The 18,310-nt window shown below is 40.2% G+C and overlaps 1 protein-coding gene across 4 annotated transcripts in view; it reads right to left on the bottom strand.

Moving 5' to 3' along the window:
• Window positions 1-18,310, bottom strand: part of Magi2 (membrane associated guanylate kinase, WW and PDZ domain containing 2) — a 1,314,737-nt gene that overhangs the window by 48,064 nt on the left and 1,248,363 nt on the right. For 2 of the 4 annotated variants that reach the window (XM_058585490.1, XM_058585491.1), the window contains 2 exons: window positions 13,081-13,219; window positions 3,049-3,137 (listed from right to left, as the gene is read on the bottom strand). In XM_058585490.1, coding sequence (XP_058441473.1) covers window positions 3,049-3,137; window positions 13,081-13,219 — 228 coding nt within the window. The remainder of the gene's footprint in view (window positions 1-3,048; window positions 3,138-13,080; window positions 13,220-18,310) is intronic. The other 2 variants (XM_046464122.2, XM_046464123.2) reach the window with 1 other exon arrangement.

Genomic DNA, 18,310 nt, shown 5'->3' with positions numbered 1-18,310 from the left:
CCACTGACTCTTCACTTGGGCCTCCACAAGTGTCTGATTGGTGACCTTTTGACATCAAAAGCTGAAAACCCACCCTCAGATCATGCCAATTCCACCATTTTCTGAATATGCCTCCCATGAAGAGCCATAAAGATTGATTACATGTGTATATAGACTACTTCACCCAAATCACCTTTCCCATGCCTTAAATCACCCTGCTTAATTATCACATAAATATGCCTAAAGCTTACCCTTGGGAGGGGGATTTGAGACTTGAGCCTCCTGCCTTCCTTGAAAATAAACTTTCTTTCTTTGTTGCAAAATGCATTATCTCAGTTATCAGCATACTGTGTGGTGGAAAAAAAAATGGGTACTGTTTGGGAACACAGCCCTCTCCTGATCTTTGCCATCTTCTCCTACTTGCCATTTAAATGTAACTGTCACTGGGCTCTCTGTACACTGTGTGACCTCTCTGGAGGAGCTCATCCCCACTCATAGATCCAGCTGTCCTTTCTGGAATCCCCAGATGCTCTAGCTCCACCTCCTGAGAGCTACACTCAAGTGCCCTGTTTCTGGGCTGCCTCACATAAGTGTCCTTGAGACACCCGAAACTTGACAAGTCCAAAACTAACCTCATTACTTTTCTGACTCTCTCTCTCCTTCACTTTTGTTACTTACAAGTTCAGTACTTCCATCAGTGAAATGTCTGAAATAGTCCCCAAATCCAACCCCCTGGGCTGTTTCCACTCTCACTTCCTTAATTCTGGCCTACACATCATTTGCCTCAACTTTTGCTGTAACATTTTAACTATATTTTCCTTATAAACCTATCTTAAATATTACTGAGGTAGATTTCTAAATATAGATACTTGTACTTTCTCATTTAAAACATTTTCTGATGACATTTGATTATATAAGCTTTGAATTCCTTTGCCTATTGAAGGAAGACTTTTACCCCCACTGTTGTGGCTGGGGATTGAACCCAGAGCCTTGTGCATGCTCGACACATGCTCTATCACTGAGCAGTACCCAGCCTCACAAGGATTTTCAAGTAGAGCTTCTTTCCTTTTATCTGCTCCTCTTTCTCATTTAGCTTATGCTGCAGCTGTTTTGAACACGTTCCCCTGACTGTGTTAGCTGTTTTCTCTGCTTGGAAACTGCCTTATGTCTTGTTCAGCCAGGTAAAATCAGACTTGTCACTCAAGGTCCATACTACCCTCTTGGGTAGAACGTTCTTTAACTCTGCTAAGCAGATTTAGTATACCACCTACTTTGGGTTCTTATCACCTTTTGCCAACACTATTAATATTTGTTCCAATGCCTGATTTTCTTCCTGTCACTCCTACCAGCTTTTGGGTGTACATGGCAGAGTCTTGCCTGTTAATCTTTATATCCCTAGTACTGAGAACATGCCTGGGGACACAGGAGGCACTTGATAGATTTGTAGAACTGGACTGAAACCACAAAGAGTCATTTTCTTTCTTTCTTTCTCTCTCTCTCTCTCTCTCTCTCTCTCTCTCTCTCTCTCTTAAAGTTAGAGACTCCAGGGAGCTGATTCTGGCCTCTTCATCCCCATTGGATTACAGACAAAGTCAATCATACAGAAAAACAGTCTTTTTTGTTGTGTTTTTAGAAGCAGAAAAAAATACCCCTTTACATTATGGTCACTAGACTAGATTTTCCCAATAATTATTCCATGGCTTTATACTTTTTCTAACACATTGCAACTTTTTCCTTTAGGCCCTAACTTAGGTTTACCTCAATCAATAAGCTATCCTTGAGAGACACTTTAGAGAACTGATACAATTAAAACTTGTTTTTTGTAGACATTTTCAAGGAATGATTGTGACAGGGTATGTGTGTGTATAGATAATTATATCAACATAAAACTATTCGATAAGGAAATGTTTAGCAGTAGACCAATTAAATAATTCCCTGAGTGAATAATATTGTCTTTCATGTTAAATTTAAATCAATTCTGAATGGTAATGATAATTAGCAAGATCATTAACAATTGCAAAATATGTTTCAGAAAAAATTTAGAGAGCTAGCTTAAAAGAATTTGGTGGAGAGATGCTTAGCGGTGGTGGTGACAGTGTAAGTGGGGGATAATCAAATCAGAATTGAGAAATGTGTTAGTTTGATTCATACTTACATGGCTAACTGTGGAGACTGAGCATGAGTTTCAGTTTCAGTTCAAAAGCCAAACTGACATTTAAGAATATCATTCCAGGTAAAGTATGGCAGTAGCCACATGCCACTGTAGGACTGGGCAGTGGAAAGTGGGCTCCTTTGCTAATGTATTTGGGGTAAAAAGTTGCTTGAATCATAGTTGCAAGGCTACCGTCAAACTTCTGTTCTAATATATGTGGGATATTTCTTCTTACCTTAAGATTTTTTAACCTCATATTAAAATGAAATATCTCCAATACCTGGAAATATCTACTTTGAAATAATGGGGAATACTGTTTGGATATACAACTTTGAAAACATAGTCACAAATGGACTCTTTTTAGAACAAAAAATTTTTTTCCCCTTAAACTTGGCACATCACTGAGTATGGAGGAAGGAAGATGAGATGACCAGTGCTGACTGGATTACTGACACAAAGCAGGCTGGGAAGTACCCATGAGGCCACCTGGAGCTCAGTATTCCTAGGGATGCTGACTGTGGCTCTTTCTGTCTGGAGCAAAAAGGGTGATTTAGGTTGGAGCTGTCTATACTTGAGCTTAGAGGAACTAAACTGAGGTATCTGCATTGAAACCCAGGGGACATTTTTTGAACCATGTGGAAAATAGAGTTTAGCTCCCATTGTTCTCTCCCCATGCCTTCCGTCCTGCTGGGTCCAGGCTGGGCTGGTCCCTCTAGAATTCAGTGCATCTCAAATTCTCATGATCTCACAAATCCCATCCTTATCTCTCATAAGGTCTCTGTTATAAATATCTTCCAGAACTCTAGCAGTAATTAGACAAGCTACTATGAAAGAGAAAGCATCATACACCAGTTAAAAACATATGCAAAACCAAGGCTCATTAGAAGAAAGATAATATTCATGCAGATTTTACAAACCGTGTCTTTAGGGTGGCCCAATAAGTAGAAATATGGGGACCCATGCTTGTCACTTTTCATGCACATGGAGAGACTGGAAGGTACCATTCCTAAAGGAAGGGGAGGAACAGCCTAGGACCAATCATTAGAATTAACAGAACCAGTGACAAAGATATATTATTACTGTTAGAATCAAGATTGCTTAGTATGTTTAGAGCAGTTGAATAAAAATTATCTAGGTAGTAAGAATAAAGACTTTAAGTAAAGCTAATCCTATCAAGCATGCAGCAAGTGAAATTAGTGAAAGACTGAGCTACATGTGTATTTCTAAAGTAGAATTTTCTTAAAACACGGAGGGCATCCTGAGGTGCTTTTAGGGAGGCACAACTATTAATAAAATTTGAAATGGTAATGCCAGAATTCTTATAAGAATTTCTTGTAACAATGAGATGTTTTAGCATTATCAGCTGTCATTTGAGAATCAGTAATCATTTCTAAATTTTAAAAAATTCTAAAATAATGACATGGTATCTCTATGTTTACATTCATGATTTGTCTAATAATCTCATAAATTCTTATAGTTCCCTTTACCTCTAACATTCTGCTTACTTATATTCAAAGTTCACAGTTGACTTGCTGGGTGTAATTGCTTTCCAGGAAAAAAAAAATAAAGCTAAAGAGAATTGCAGCCATGTCTTGCCTGTTCCACTCTGCTGTACTCACCTGATCTGAGCTGTGCTTTGAAATCAACCTCTTAGCATCGCTGGAGCTAACTAAAACCTCTTGGACTATGTCTGGCTTAGTTGATGGACAATTGTTCTTTACCTATACAAAGATAGACACTAAAAATTCCGGAATATCTAGGTCAACAATCTCCAAGAGACAAGACCCCTAGTATAGGCAATAACTGGCCCTGCTACACCTGCTACCGTGTCTCAGTGCCACACATGTGAGGTCAGGGAGCATGTGCTCATTGTGAAGAGCACTTGATCCAGCAGCTCAGACATGTGGAGGCCTGATTCCCTCCTTGCCAGTGTACACAAATGAAACTCCCCGCCCCCCCCACCTTAGACTCGACTTGTTCCACATGTGTCCTGTATATATGGCTTTAAGGTGCAGAATGGACTAGGACTCCACACTGATTTTGAATGGTTCCCCAGGGGTCTTTTTCCTCTGATGGTGCTGGTGCATGTTTGAGTTAAGGAAGAACACAGTGGGAGACCTAATGCCTCTGGTTAAAAGGGAGGAGAACTCCCTGTGGCAAGGGAGTGAATGCTTCACAATGAATGTCACACGTGGAAATTAAATTTTAGGATTTATTAATTGAGTTTACCATTTAGCCCTGCCAAGATGCAAGTAATTTTGTGAGAAAATGATCAAGCTGTTTAGTGTCACACAGAGAAATCTCTCATTTGGTTTTAAACATGGCATTTACTGGGCTTGAAAGATAGAGTGCTGGGAAACCTTATACCCAGAAGGTCAAATAAAAGGGCTCAGAACATGGTGGAAAGAAATAGTTGTGAAGGCAGGAGTAGAAACTCTAGTAAATGTGAGAATCAGAGGGCTGCATACTGCGCACGGTCTATTCAGGGCTCACGCTATGAGTTATGTGTTTAGACCTAAAACACAGCATCCTCATGAAGCCAGGGTCACCCTGAAAAGACCAGAGACCTTTATAAAGAAGTGTAAAGGTAAGCTATTCTGTAAGCAAATGTATTAGCCATATTATAGCTAATAACTGTTTAGTCGTGACTGTGTGTTTTTTGTTCTATTAAAATGTTTTTGCGCCCAAATACCACCTTGAAGAATATGTGATTCACAAAGTTTAGAGATTTTGTTGCAAATAGACCACAGAATTTAAGCCTAGAGTAAGGCGTTGTATGAATTTATTTTTGGTCCTGAGGGAATTCATTTAAAAAGAATTATTGGGAAGTCCTTATCAGAACAGGACACTGGGGATTGAATGAGAGTTGGAAGCTGTTTGTGAAAAACAAAAATCTAGTCAGTGGCAAAAATATGGAGTTAGTACAAAAATCAGTGGTTTCCACAGGTTAAAAGGAACGAAGGGATGAATATACAGAACACTGAGAATTTTTAGAGCAGGTAAAATATTATGACGGTAGATACATGTATACACATCTGTTCACATTCATAGAATGTATTGCACGGAGAGTGAGCCCTAGTGTAAACTATGAACCTTGGGTGATAATGGTATGTTAATGTAGGGTCGGCATACATAACAACTGTACTACTGTCACAGGGCATGGTGACCATGGGGGATGATGTGCATGTGTGGGGCCAGGAAATATATGGGAAATACCTGTACCTTTTGTATTCAAATTTGCTGTGAACTAAAACTAATATAGAGAAATAATCTTTAATAAAGAGAGTTGGCTTAGGGACTATTTTTTGCATTAGAAATTGAGGCTCTAGAGGGGTTTAGGGTACTTTAATTTAGAAGCTGTGGCCGGTGTGTTGCATGACTTGGGAGAACTAGGGTAGGGCAGTAGGCACAGGCACCTCTGAAATGATGCTCCGGAGACTTGATGTTCGCTGGTATGGCAACTGGCTGAACCCATCCCCAAATTGGTCCTAAGGTATGGGACTTTGCTTTGAACACCTGGACACCAGGGTATTGTTGACAAGCTCCTTCACAAGGATTAAAACCTTTTCTGTAATGTCTTCATTTCAAGACAAGTAAAAATCAGACAGTAGGAAAAGCAGCTCTGGTGTGTAGCAATAACTTCGTAATGGGTCTAGCTGAGGGGTTAGAAGCTCATCTTGAATCAACACTCGCATGCTGTGAAGCACAGGGTCAGACTGTCCTCTATGAGGAGAGTGGACACCACGCTCAGATTGTGGAAAAGGCAGGAGATGGAAGATGGGATAACAGTGGGAGGAAAATTCAGTCTTCTTTCTTTGTCTAAGTTGCTATGGCTGAAAGTCATAGAAATGCAGAGTGCTTCCCTAGGGTAGGCAAAGGAAGAGGTAAGGTCCTCTTTTACAATAGAGAAGAGACAGATCCAGCAACCTATAGGGCATGGAGTTCTATAAATTTGCTGGGATAGCATTTAAAAAATAGAGAGTCCTGGGCCCAACTGGACTCCATCAGAATCTCCTGTGGGTATGTGGAGTATGAGAGGAGGTATGGGTATTTGTATATTTAAAAGTTGGAATTATTGCTCTAAAGCTTATTGGGGGTGGGGTGGGGACAAAGACTGAGAGGAGGAGGAGGGAGTGAGGATAAAAGGGAGAGAGAGATGCTTCTGACTCTTCTCAAAGAAGTGTCTCTGTCCCCATTTTTAGCCTCATAGGGTTTTCTGAATCTTCATATTTAATATTGTTACCTGACCTCTGCTACTCACCTCTCACTTCCCCACCACTTGAAAAACATTTTCTTGAATTTGTGATTTCTCTGAGGTTCATCTGATATTATCAGTGATATCATTGCCATTTATCAGTGTTTCTGCTAAAAAAGCTGTCTTTCCTCCTGGACTTTTGTGGAAAGTACCCTTTTATGGACAGTTTCATTTTTGTTAGGGCAAGGAAGAGAATGTTTCAATTAGACCCTAAAAATAAGATGTTCAGCCTGGGTTACTGGAGGAGCAGGAATTTAGGTTTTCCAAGATACACTTGGATACTCTTCTCAATGGGATTTGGGAAAGATATCTCTTGGTCCATTCATCTCCTTTCACAACTTTGATTGAATCTTAAAAGTGAAATGGATTCTCCTTGGGAGAAGTTTTGGTCACTATATGGTCAAATACATTTTATTAGGGTCTTAAATGCCTAACAAGCAAGGATTTGCAGGGGTTGGTGGTGTGTCACTTAATATATACTTAAGGAGAAAAAAATGCACTTTGGAAAACATGTAAGAATATGTAACAAGGAGGAATATCATTATAGTCTGTGAGTTGCAATAAAACAATGTGAAAAAATTGGATTTCACCCAAAGAACACATAAAATAGTACCTGAGGTTTGGGCTGAGCACTGAGGAAAAGAATTTCAAAGTTATGTGTTCTTTAAGGAAGCCCCTGCCTCAGGCTCCATGGAACAGGAGAGCGTACTGTGAGTTTTTTTATAGGTAGAGAATTCCTCGGGTGGTCTAAATGCTGCAGAGAGCAGTGTTGAGCCTTTTAGGCAGGAAGAGGAACCCTGCTGTCTGTGATATAGCCCAGGGTTCTGCCAGACAGCCTGTCCTCTTCCCTGGGTGCTTTATCATTTCCTCTTACTCAGCAGAAGGTGTTCTTGAGTGATTTGTGGAACCTCTCATGGAAAAGGAAGATACGCTCAACCATGAATGTCAGAAGATGAAATTAAATTTCAGAATTTATTATTGAAGCAAGCCGCCTTTTGCCCTATTGGAAATGTAGGTGAATTAGTGCAAAGGCTACAGAGCCACTAACGGCTCCCATAAACCAGCCTCTGAGGAGGAGGTGCAGCAATGGCCACTCTCCCTTTGTCTTCCCATGGGGCATATCAGCACGCCTGAGGCTTAGGTGATAGTACAGTGCTGCAGGCTTTCCTACCTGGCTGCTGGCCTGGGAAGAGGAATGATTAGCAAATTTGTTGGATGGACTTCTGGCTCACTAACTTGGAATTTTTTATTCAGATAAGATCTAAGCAGAGATTCATCCATACTCAGCAAGTCCTTTCCTCAGAAACAGTGTGAATCACTGGTTTGAATATTACAAAGGAAATGCTTAACAAACTGAAGAAGCCAAGTGCTCTTCAAGAATTCTTAACACTCTAGATGTACTTATTAAATTCTATGAATAATTAATAAAAACCATTTCATTTTTTTTTTTTTTACGAGAGCAGATCCTTCGAGACCGTCTCATCCATTGTCACTCTGTTAGAAAGTGTTGTTACACATGCCCTCTTTATTAGATTGTCTGCTCACTGAGGGCTGGGACTGTGCCTTACTTCAGTGCCTGCAAAGAGTTGTACAGGCAGTAGGTATGTAGTACATCTTGGTTTGGTTGAGGAAATATTAATTATATTAATTAACAACATTCATCCCAGGATTTGTCCCATATAGAATATTTGGTAAGGGCATAGTGTCTGGAATTTAGGTTTGAATGATCAGAAGGAAGAAAGGAATTGCTGAGCAAATAATTATAAATAAGATTATAAGGGTATGTTTATTTCTATGTTAGTATATGTTATTAAGAAGAACATGTAAACAAGCACTGCTTATTGCCATCTAAGTAAGGACCAGTTCTGCTGAAACTGATGCCCGGATATGATGGCTGTAAGTCATTTTAATTTACTGATTAAAGGAAGACTTTTAACTCACGTATTTGGCCAATTCATTTTTTCAGCGATAGTCACTAGCTCAGATAGATCTTTTCTCTACTTAGTGCGTTTTTATTATACTTATAAAATGTAAACAATTTTGTTTACCAAGGGCCTGTAATCAAGTCAAAACCTATTAAAGATGCAATTAACTTTGAAAATGGAAGTGTAGGCAGAAGTATAATTTGCAGATTGGCTATTTCTGTATGGTTGTGTGGGCATTTGGTGTTTGTTGTCACTGGGCCATTTACATTGTGAGAATTTGGCTTCATCCTTTTTAACCCTGCCTGGCCTCCTAAAGACCACTGAGGCTCCCACTGACAACTGGACTCTCTTCAGTATTCTATTCATAAAGACCCGCTCTGTTGCTTTTTAAAGGAACAAGCAGGCCAGAGCACCAACCAAGACCGAAAAGCATATTTGCTTTATTTCAATCAACTCCTAACAGCAAATGTTACCAAGGGAAATGTTCCCCTTTGTTCTGAACTGCTTGTGTTGGATTTTTTTTTTTTTTTCATCCAGTGGCACCTCTATTTACCTTGCCCTGGCTGTGTGGCTGTGTGCCCTGAATGCTAATGAAGGACACCTGTATTTCAAGGTGGGAGCTAATTTGTATAATTTATGCCTGTGCAGTTTTAAAACCATGATACACCCTTTCTTTTCTCTCAACTTTTTAGATTTAATTTGAATAGCAACAACCAGTGCCAAGGAGGGCACTGCTTTTGATGTCTCCTCTTTTGATTCTTTTCTCAGTAGGTAGGTTTCATTATGCCTGCCAGTTGCTGAGATGCATGTCAGAGAAGAGGAACTCACACTTGCCACTGAGTTTATAATCAACAAATTCTTATCCTGAGGACTAGAGTAGAGTTGAAGTATCTATCTCCTGAGCTTCCCTCTTTCAAGGACTTAACTATAAAAGCAACTTCTCCTTCAAAGCCCTTATCCTTTTCCAACTCCCCTTCAGCTGCTGACAGCCTCTCTGTGCAGCCACTGCCTTTGTGGCTGCATTTGTTGATTTACACCTCTGAATTGGCCAAGGTGTCACCTGATGATGAGTCTTATGGTAATTATGGATGGCCTATTTGCAGCAGTGTACTTACTCCTGTTCTCACTCCCTCACTTGGCTTCACACAGGTTTTGGCTAAGCAGTGATCTGACAGACTGCCCTTGGTATTTTTTTTTTTTTTTTCCCTTTCAATTGTACCTGTGCTTATCTCTCTGTCACAGATCACCTTAAGAACTCAGAGCTGGAGTTTTGCATTTCTCTTGACTGAGATCAGCTTTTCCTTGACAAGTTCGTAAATCCAGATAAGGGTCTTGCTTCCAAGCTGTTCTGAATTCTGGTCTCAGAGGGAGTGCTGTGGAAATCACTGGCAGCCGGCATCAACTGTTCCTTCTCTCCTCATCCTCAGAATCTACTCCGCTTCAGGCTGGCTTAGCCTGAAGGCCAAGTATGTTTCCTGTGGACTCTGAGAACCCCCTTTAACAATCCTTTAAGGATGGATTTTATGCCAAGTTTAGAAACTTAAAAGGCAAATAAAAGAAAACAAACAGGTTTAGATTAATATTGGACAGAAAACTCAGTTCTTCTGTGATTAGGGTCCGTCTGGACAAAGTAGATTATGTGCTTGTTTCTATCTATTGACAAACTCAAGCATCTTCTTTTGTTGTTATTTTTCTGTTATTGTGTTTTTTTATCCTTTCCTCTCGAGAATTTTATTAAAATACACGTTAGCTTATCTTGGACATTAAAGTCTGTTTCAGTATGTAGTCTATGTAACCGAAGGTGGAGAAATTGAGTTTCTAGTTTTGGGCCTTCCTTGTAAACTGGGGTCATTTGTAGAGTCATGAATGTGGATGCATATTTGTCTGGCTTCTGATGCAGAAGACTTCACATCACAGGCCAGAGACAGCTCTCCTTAGGAGGGCTGCTTACAATTTTGGTCCAGGCCTGGTGTCTGGGAACATGACTGGTAAATTGTCCCCAATGCTGATGTAAAACTATTGCTAAATGATTGGGGTGTCTCATTGTACTCCAACTGTTTGTAAAAATGATGCAGTTTGTGTCGAACATATGCCTTCCTTCTGGGAGTCTGGAATTTTGGTGTGTGCCAGGCAGAGGCTGCCTGCTTGACAAGCCCCACTGAAGAGCTGGCATGCTGAGTTGCTAATGAATTCCCAGGTCCATCCCTGCGTTTTTGTTGCTGGGGGGCAAAGTACGCTCTGGGTGACTTTTCACAGGGGAGAGGGAGAACTAGAAATGAAGAGAGGGAGAGAAGAGAGGAGAGAGCATAAGGAAGCTTCCAGACCCTGCCTAAATCTTTTTCTCATAGATCCCACTGTGCATCCTTATTACATTGCTGTAAGAAATCTTAGCCATGAGAACAACTGTGTTCTGTGCCCCGGAATCCCTCCTGGCAAATCTCTGAATGAAGGGGTGATCTTGGGACTCCTGATCATCCCCTCTCCCCATTAGTTGCTATGAAATTCCAGAAATATTGTTTGATGGCATCTTCCTCAAAGATGCTGATGTGATCCCTCATCTTTCTGTTTTCTCATGTATCCTATGCATCTTTCAACTTAAGATTTTCCCGAAGAAATAAAGTTTACTCAGTTTATGACTATTCTTTTACTGCCCTAAAGGAGATTGGTCTACTCTGTTAAATTTTTCTTTTGTGTGTTATATTGTGTGCCTGTATGAATATATAACAACAAATCCCACCATATGTACAACTGTAAACTGCCAATAAAAAAATGTGGAAAGAAATTTGTTTTGTGGCATCATTTCTGAACTAATTATATAGTCAAAATCCATGTCAACTTAACATCTAAAGTAGCTGATAAGCTCTGACGTTACCAGACAGTACAACTAAATGCTACATTTTAGAAAAATATATTTAGAAAAAAATTCATGATACTGCTATAGGTAGTAATAATGGCAGTTGTCCTCTCAAAAGCATGCCCAGATATTTTAAATGTTCCCTGTGTTGATTAATTTGAGAACTTAGCCAGCTATTTTTGGATGATGTTGGAATTAATGAAATAATATTGATATGATCTTAGATTTTTGCCTTGTTCCAAAACGTGTTTTTATTAAAGATAATTTAAAGTGGCTTCATACTTACTCATTACAGTTTGAGTTAAGCCACAGGGTGGTCAGTTGTCCTAAGTGCACTATAGACAAACATCTGGTGTGGTGGATGCTGAAAGCATGGGCCAAATAGTGGCTCAACTAAAGAATGAAAACGATGTCAGTCAGATTAATTTTTAAAAGGTTAACTTGTTGGAACAATAAGAAAGGGAGTAGCCCTCTGAAAATTCCTTGGCATAGTTAAGTATCCAGTATTGCCATGGGGTGAAACATTGCTTGAGAATGAGGTATTTTTCCGAAGTGATAGAATTTCACAGGTCACTTCAATATTATTGAATTAGTTAATGCTCTAGGGTGAAAAAAGTTATTTTATTCAAGGAGTTCAGATTCTTTACTAAGGGATTAATGCAGGTGCTACTTAGGAAATTGGGCCTATGCTTTTTGCTAATATTAATATTCAAAAATACTTCATTAGATTCAAGCATTAAAGGTAGAAACCTGGGATAAAATATTTCCTCAGCACTATAGCCAGTCCCACAGAAATGCCTGAATGCTCTCTGACTCAATGTGAGGGCTTGCCATCTTTTTGTAGAGCACAAACAATTCTCCAGAAACACAATATCTTTATTAAGGGCCGTTGAATTCAGCTATTTCAACTTAACTTAATGATCTTTCCTGCTAAATATGGAGATGTTAGTTATTTAGAAAATGTATGAAAAAAAAAAGCACAAACTGAAAGGGAAAAACACTCTTGGAAATTCTTTTGGGTAGAGGTTGGAAGGGTGAAAGTGAGTCACTGTGCGCACGCACATCAGCAATTTGAGCTCATTGTTCATGTCAGCAGTTAAATTCTGTTTCCCCACCCTGAATAGGATTATCTGTGCTGCTCTTTTCTCAGGTCTGTCTGTCTCTGAATAGGATTATCTGTGCTGCTCTTCTCTCAGGTCTGTCTGTCTGTCTCTCTGTGGCTTTCTGCATTGTTTTGAGGACCAGCTCAGGTTTTAAGGCTTTTTGTGTCCTGACCACTCAGTTCTTTCTGATAGACTACTGTTACACTGTTGGTGAGATCTGTCATGGGATGCTGGAAATAACTTTAAAGATTTAAAAATCTTTAAAGACAAAAATCTATGAACTAAAATGTACTTTAAAGCTTTTTCTCAAAAGCATATAGAAATACAACGTAGGAGTGAGTTTTCGGGATAATCTCTAAAGGCATGCAACCATTGCATGAACTAAAGTTAACCTTTTAAACTTCACAGCTGAAGATGTATCCTTGCTTGTCTCCTGGCCCCACTTAAAAATCCTATGGGACAGTCTGGTCATGAAATGTTTCACAAATTACTGTAGACTCAAATGAACAGAGGACTATCAGCCAAATTGCAAATGTTCTGATGTGTAAGTGGTGCTGGATCTCCTAGCACGCTCAGAGATGCCCTGAAAGTCATACATTTGATATTTAAAACATTCTCTAATTGAGGGAGCAAAAGAAAGAGCTCACACACATATACACCTTGGGCTTAAATATACATATGTGCATATATATCTATTTAAAGCCAAATATATATTTAGGTAGAAATAGAGAATTGATGTCATTTTGTAAATAAGCTTAGGCATTTACGGTACACAGAAGCAGAAAAAAGGTGAATGAAAACATGAAACGCACCATACTCTGGGACCTGTCCTGTGCCTCTCTTTAGCAGCAGCCTCACTCTTCTTCCTCCAGATTTGATGAGTTCTATTGCTCTGGCGTGTGTCATGTCCCTTGTGCTTTCCCCATTGATTTCAATGATTTGATCTCCTACCTGTTAATTAAAGAAACATTAAGTCAGTCAAAGATGGTTTTTTACTCAAGTTGCATTTTACAGATTAAAAAGAGCATCCCTAGAAAATCCGTTTCCTAAGAGACCCTGAGTAGTTTGGTTGCCGTCTGCTGCTTCTTAGAAGAGACCCATCCCTGGCTGAATTCTGAATTTCCCTAAACTTAATTAGACGGCGGAAGTTGTGGTGCTATCCCACCTACCCTTGGCCAATATGGCAGATGCTGTACTTAAACTATTTATTAGAAAATATGTCTGACACACAATTAAAAAAAATGTGGCATCTTTGAATCAAGAAGTAAATATGTTGCCGGGCACTGTGGCACATGTTTGTAATCTCAGCATCTTGGGAGGCTGAGGCAGGAGGATCAAGGGTTCAAAGTCAGTCTCAGCCAAAATGAGGTGTTAAGCAACTCAGTGAGACCCTGACTCTAAATAAAATACAAAATAGGGCTGGGGATGTGGCTCAGTGGCTGAATGCCCCTGAGTTCAATCCCTGGTACCACCCCTTTTAATTGAACATACTGCCAGCTTTCAGCTTGGTGCAGTATTTAATTCAGCATTTTGGAGGGAATGAATGTTTTTTGTTCCTCTCTGAGGATTCTTATTATGTATCACTTAAATTTCCCTGGGTGTTCTTGCAATATTGCCCTCATTGTAACCAGTGGTTGGTTGATATTCAAGTTTGATGATGCGTTTTCTATCACAGTCCCTTGATTTAAAAAATGAGTTCCTTTATTCTTCACACATGACTAATGCCCTCATTAAGTCCTTGCCATGCTCACACCTGGTTGCCAGAAGCTGTTTGGTTAAGTAGCATTCCCTCCTGAATTGTCAAAAATGCCTGGGTTCCACAAGCAATTCCCATTTTGCCTTTGTGAATAAATATTTGAAATAAAAGAGGTTCAACCATGAGCACATCATGTAATTCCCACAATACTGTTACTGCCAGGAACCTTTGAATGAAAATATGTCTCATTCCATTGCAAGTTATTCAAGACAAATTAGCCAGGAAAAACACAATGAGTTGCTTTGCAAAAATGCTATTTTAGCTGGGGCCCTTAAAGCAGCTCTCAGCCTAAACTCTGTAATGGAGACGGAACTGCCAAAACAATTACCCAGGTTGGGCAGGAACAGGAACAAAAAGTTGCCACACAAAGGCAGGAGGGCATTGAGATAAGACCCCCAAAGTCTGGGGAGGAAACATGTTTGTTGAGGAAGTGATGTATCTACTTCAGAAGGACTCCACGAGGGATCCTTACCCTTACCAGTATAATGAAGGTAAAGACATCCCTTTGTGCATTTGGTGGACTTTGGAAGCACGGTTTTGGGGCAGTGCAAGAGGAAAGCCTTACTGGCATGACTTCCATATTCCCCAGAAGAACCATGAAGACAGGACTAAATTTGTTTTATGGCCAAGATCTTTCTTCAGCTTTCCTTAGTTTTCTCCTTTCCTCCAAGACAACAGGTACAACCTGGAGTCGAATACCTTGCCCAAGGCTATGTAGCTAAATCAGTGGCTGAAGTGGGACCAATTATCTGTCCCAACTGCTCCCCACCATTCTCACCTACAACTGAAATTTCATGGCACAGTATTAAATTATAGAATGAAACAAAAGTTCCAAAGAGGTTACATATAGGCTTCCCTCCTGGCTTGGCTCTCTTTTGAGCCTCAGACCCATAGTATATCCAACTGACTACTAAACTTCTACTGCATGTCCAACAGTAACTGAACCTCAACAGCACCATCTGGGGCTTAGGCCTTTCTCCCAAGGCAGTTTTTTTCCTCCTAAATTCTAATCCTAGTTAGTGTACCACCATTTACCAAAGCCAGAGCATGGGGGTCATGCTGGACTCCTTATTTCCACAACATCTCTGCAACTGTCCTGTCCTCTACTGACTAGATCCATTTGGATTTTTACTTGGATTATTCCAATATTCTGTGGCCACTCTTTCCCCATCTCTGCTTATGTTGTTTTGTTTTTTTCGGGGGGGGGGGGGTACTGGGGATTGAGCTCAGGGGCACCTAAGTTCCGAGCCACATCCCTGACCCTTTTTTGTATTTTATGTAGAGACAGGGTTTCACTGAGTTGCTTAGCATCTCACCCTTGCTGAGGCTGGCTTTGAACCTGCAATCCTGCTACCTCAGCCTTCAGAACCACTGGGATTACAGGCATGTGCCACCCTGCCAGGCTCCCATCTCTACTTCTTATCATCACCTTCTAAGGGAAGTCTTCCCAAACGTGTCATGCTGAGGCATCCAGACTCTCTCAAGTGCCACTGTTTTCTTTGCCTTCTCCTCCTCATAGCCTTGGTGATCTCCTGGTGTTTCTCAAGGCCAGCCCAAGATTCTTCTGCTTAGAGCACCTTCCTTAAATCTATCCTGTTCCCAAGCAGAGGTGTCCAGTCTCTGTTCATTGTCCCTGCTCCTTACTCTGTTAAGTATCATGCCTCATTACAGATTTGTTACCCTCAGCCTTCCTTCCTAGACCACAAGTGTCTCGATTCAGTAAATGCTTTATGCACTCCTACTATGTGCCAGAGAGCCTACTGGGGACAGAGGCAAATGGTATAGTTTCTATTTACAATAAGTTCTCAGTCTAGTTGGGAAAGAAAGTGGATAAATAAGATAATTAATATTCAATGTATTTTTTTTTTATAACAGATAAATTCACAAAGTACTAAGGGAGCAGAATGGAGGGTCATCTAAAATCCAGAATGGGAAGAATTGGGGAGAGTTGCTTGGAGTGGTAACACTGCAGTTGAGTTTTGAAATACTAATAGGAGCTGCCCAGGTGAAGGTGGGAGACAGCATTCTAGGCAGGCGGCAGCAAATGCAAAGACCCTGAGACTCTAAAGTGCAGTGTATCTGGGGAACTCTTGGTAGTTTACTGTGCTACTTGGAAGTTTGGGCTTTATTTTGTAGGAAACAGCAATTCATTGAGAAGTTTAAATATGGAGTAACCTAACTATGGAAGCAGGATGGTGTCTAAAAGCCTCCCTAAGATATCAACATGGAAAGAGGAGTGGAGAGAAAGGTGGGTGATTGAAGTACAGATGAGTGGTGGGATTGTTACACTGTCTATACAAGTGAGGCATTAGAAGCTCTGGGGAGTTTTTTATAATTCAATTTTTTGTGTATATAATTTATAAATTATAAAAAAGGTTTAATTTTCATTCTAAAATCTGCATTATGTATAATCATTTTCACTGGGACTCTCAAAATACATATTGGATGTGATTCCAAAATTACTCCAAACGAGTGAGGGACTGCATCCCATTTAACTGTGTGATGGATTTGAGATATGTTGTATGGGAAGAAAAGTTATAAGCACTTCTGACCCCAAAATTGAACTTTGATAGCTACCACTTGTACCCTGAGACTGATGTTTCAAGAAAATACCATGTTTGAGAAGAAAGAGGTTGGGAGGGATCTTGTGTTATGACAGAAATAGTAACTGCCCTCTGGTCCCATGCTTGAACATTTCAAGACTTAGAAATATGATGTTTCATTCTCTTCTGTGTTCCCCTCTTTCCTACAGAGCGTATGGAAATTAAGGAAGGAAGAAGGGGGGGGGGTTAGAAGACTGTGTGGGAGGGGGAGCAGCAGAGGAGTTCAAGAACTGCACAAGGGTAGGGTCGCTGTCCCTTGTGTGTCTCAGGGATGGTGCTCTCAGAAGAGCCCGATCCTTATTTTCATTGAGTTCTCAGGGCCTGGGCTGACTTCTTTGCTTGGCAGATTTCCATAATTTTAGGTTTCTAAACAGGGTCTTCTCCCAAGGAGAAGAGAACAACTCTGATACCAGTTGAATCCAGGGTCCTTAGCCCTTCATCTAAGAGCTTTTAATCTCTTCTAAGCCTTCTCCCACAAGCCAGGGTACCTTTAGGGGACTGTCTGCTGATTTCCTATGTCATTGGGAACAATGGAAGTTTGGGAATAATTCAAGATATCACCAAACTAAAAAAAAAAATAATTCTTGTTGGGGGTAGAAGTGGTTAGGTAACAGGATGGAACAACTTCTACTAACAGACTCAATCATACAAGGTGTTCTGGGCATTTTTTTTTTTTTTTTTTTAAAGTGGGCTGACTTGTTTGGAGCTGGTTTCAATGGTAACAATCTTAGTTCAAGCCCAGGTTTAAAACTCCTGTCTTTCCCTGTGACAGCATAAATTATAAAAAGGTTTAATTTTCATTCCCAAATCAGTATTATGTATAATCATTTTCACCAAAACTCTCAAAATACATTTTAGATGTGATTCCATCCTTGTATTACATGGATGTACAAGGAGATGGGTTTTTTAGGGGGAGAAGAAGTTTTCTCTTTACCTCTGACTTCATGGCAGCTGCCAGTACATGACCTAAGAGCATCATTTTCTCATATCACTGTTGGAGGAATTAATTTAATAAAATCAATGGAAAATTCATAGACCTTTCAGGATGAAGAGAGCAACCAGCTGTGACTCTGATGCACTCTTTCTATACTCTTTGCACTATAGCACTACCTTCCACTGAGCTGTGTGGCTAATATGAAAGCTTAAAGTTCTCCAGTTGTTCTTGGAGAATATTTTACATAGCACATTCTAGTTAGAATTAAGAGAGAGAGTAAGAAAGAAAGAAGAGAAGAGAAGGGAAGGGAAGGGAAGGGAAGGAAAAGGAGGGAGGAAGAGAGAGAAAGAGAGGGAGATGTACGGAAACTCAAATGAGAAAGAGGTAGTTTGGGAGCAGTCTGTTAGTAGAAGTTGTTCCATCCTGTTACCTAACCACTTCTACCCCCCAACAAGAATAGCTTTGTGTGGGTGAAGGGGATATCACATTTAGGAAACTGACCAAAGGATTTAAGAGGAATTCTTATGTATTGATTGATTCTTTCCCTGGTGGAAGACATACTTTTTTTCTACGGCCCCCCTCGGGCAGCTAACAAACCTGAAAGTACAGTTATATCTTGGGGCAAGGCAGATGGGGATGACTGCCATCCCTTTGCACAGCCTAATAAGTTCTCATTTCTAGTCTTGAATTCCTGCTCATACATCACAGCAGATTTTTCTTGAAGAGAACTATTACCAAATCCTTGAACT

This window comes from Marmota monax, unplaced genomic scaffold (assembly GCF_021218885.2).
Source record: "Marmota monax isolate L192 unplaced genomic scaffold, Marmota_monax_Labrador192_F-V1.1 WCK01_AAM20220418_F8-fsc00065, whole genome shotgun sequence".
Classification (NCBI taxonomy): Eukaryota; Metazoa; Chordata; class Mammalia; order Rodentia; family Sciuridae; genus Marmota; species Marmota monax.
Note: the sequence above shows the minus strand (reverse complement) of the source record. Positions and strands in the feature narration are given on the sequence as shown.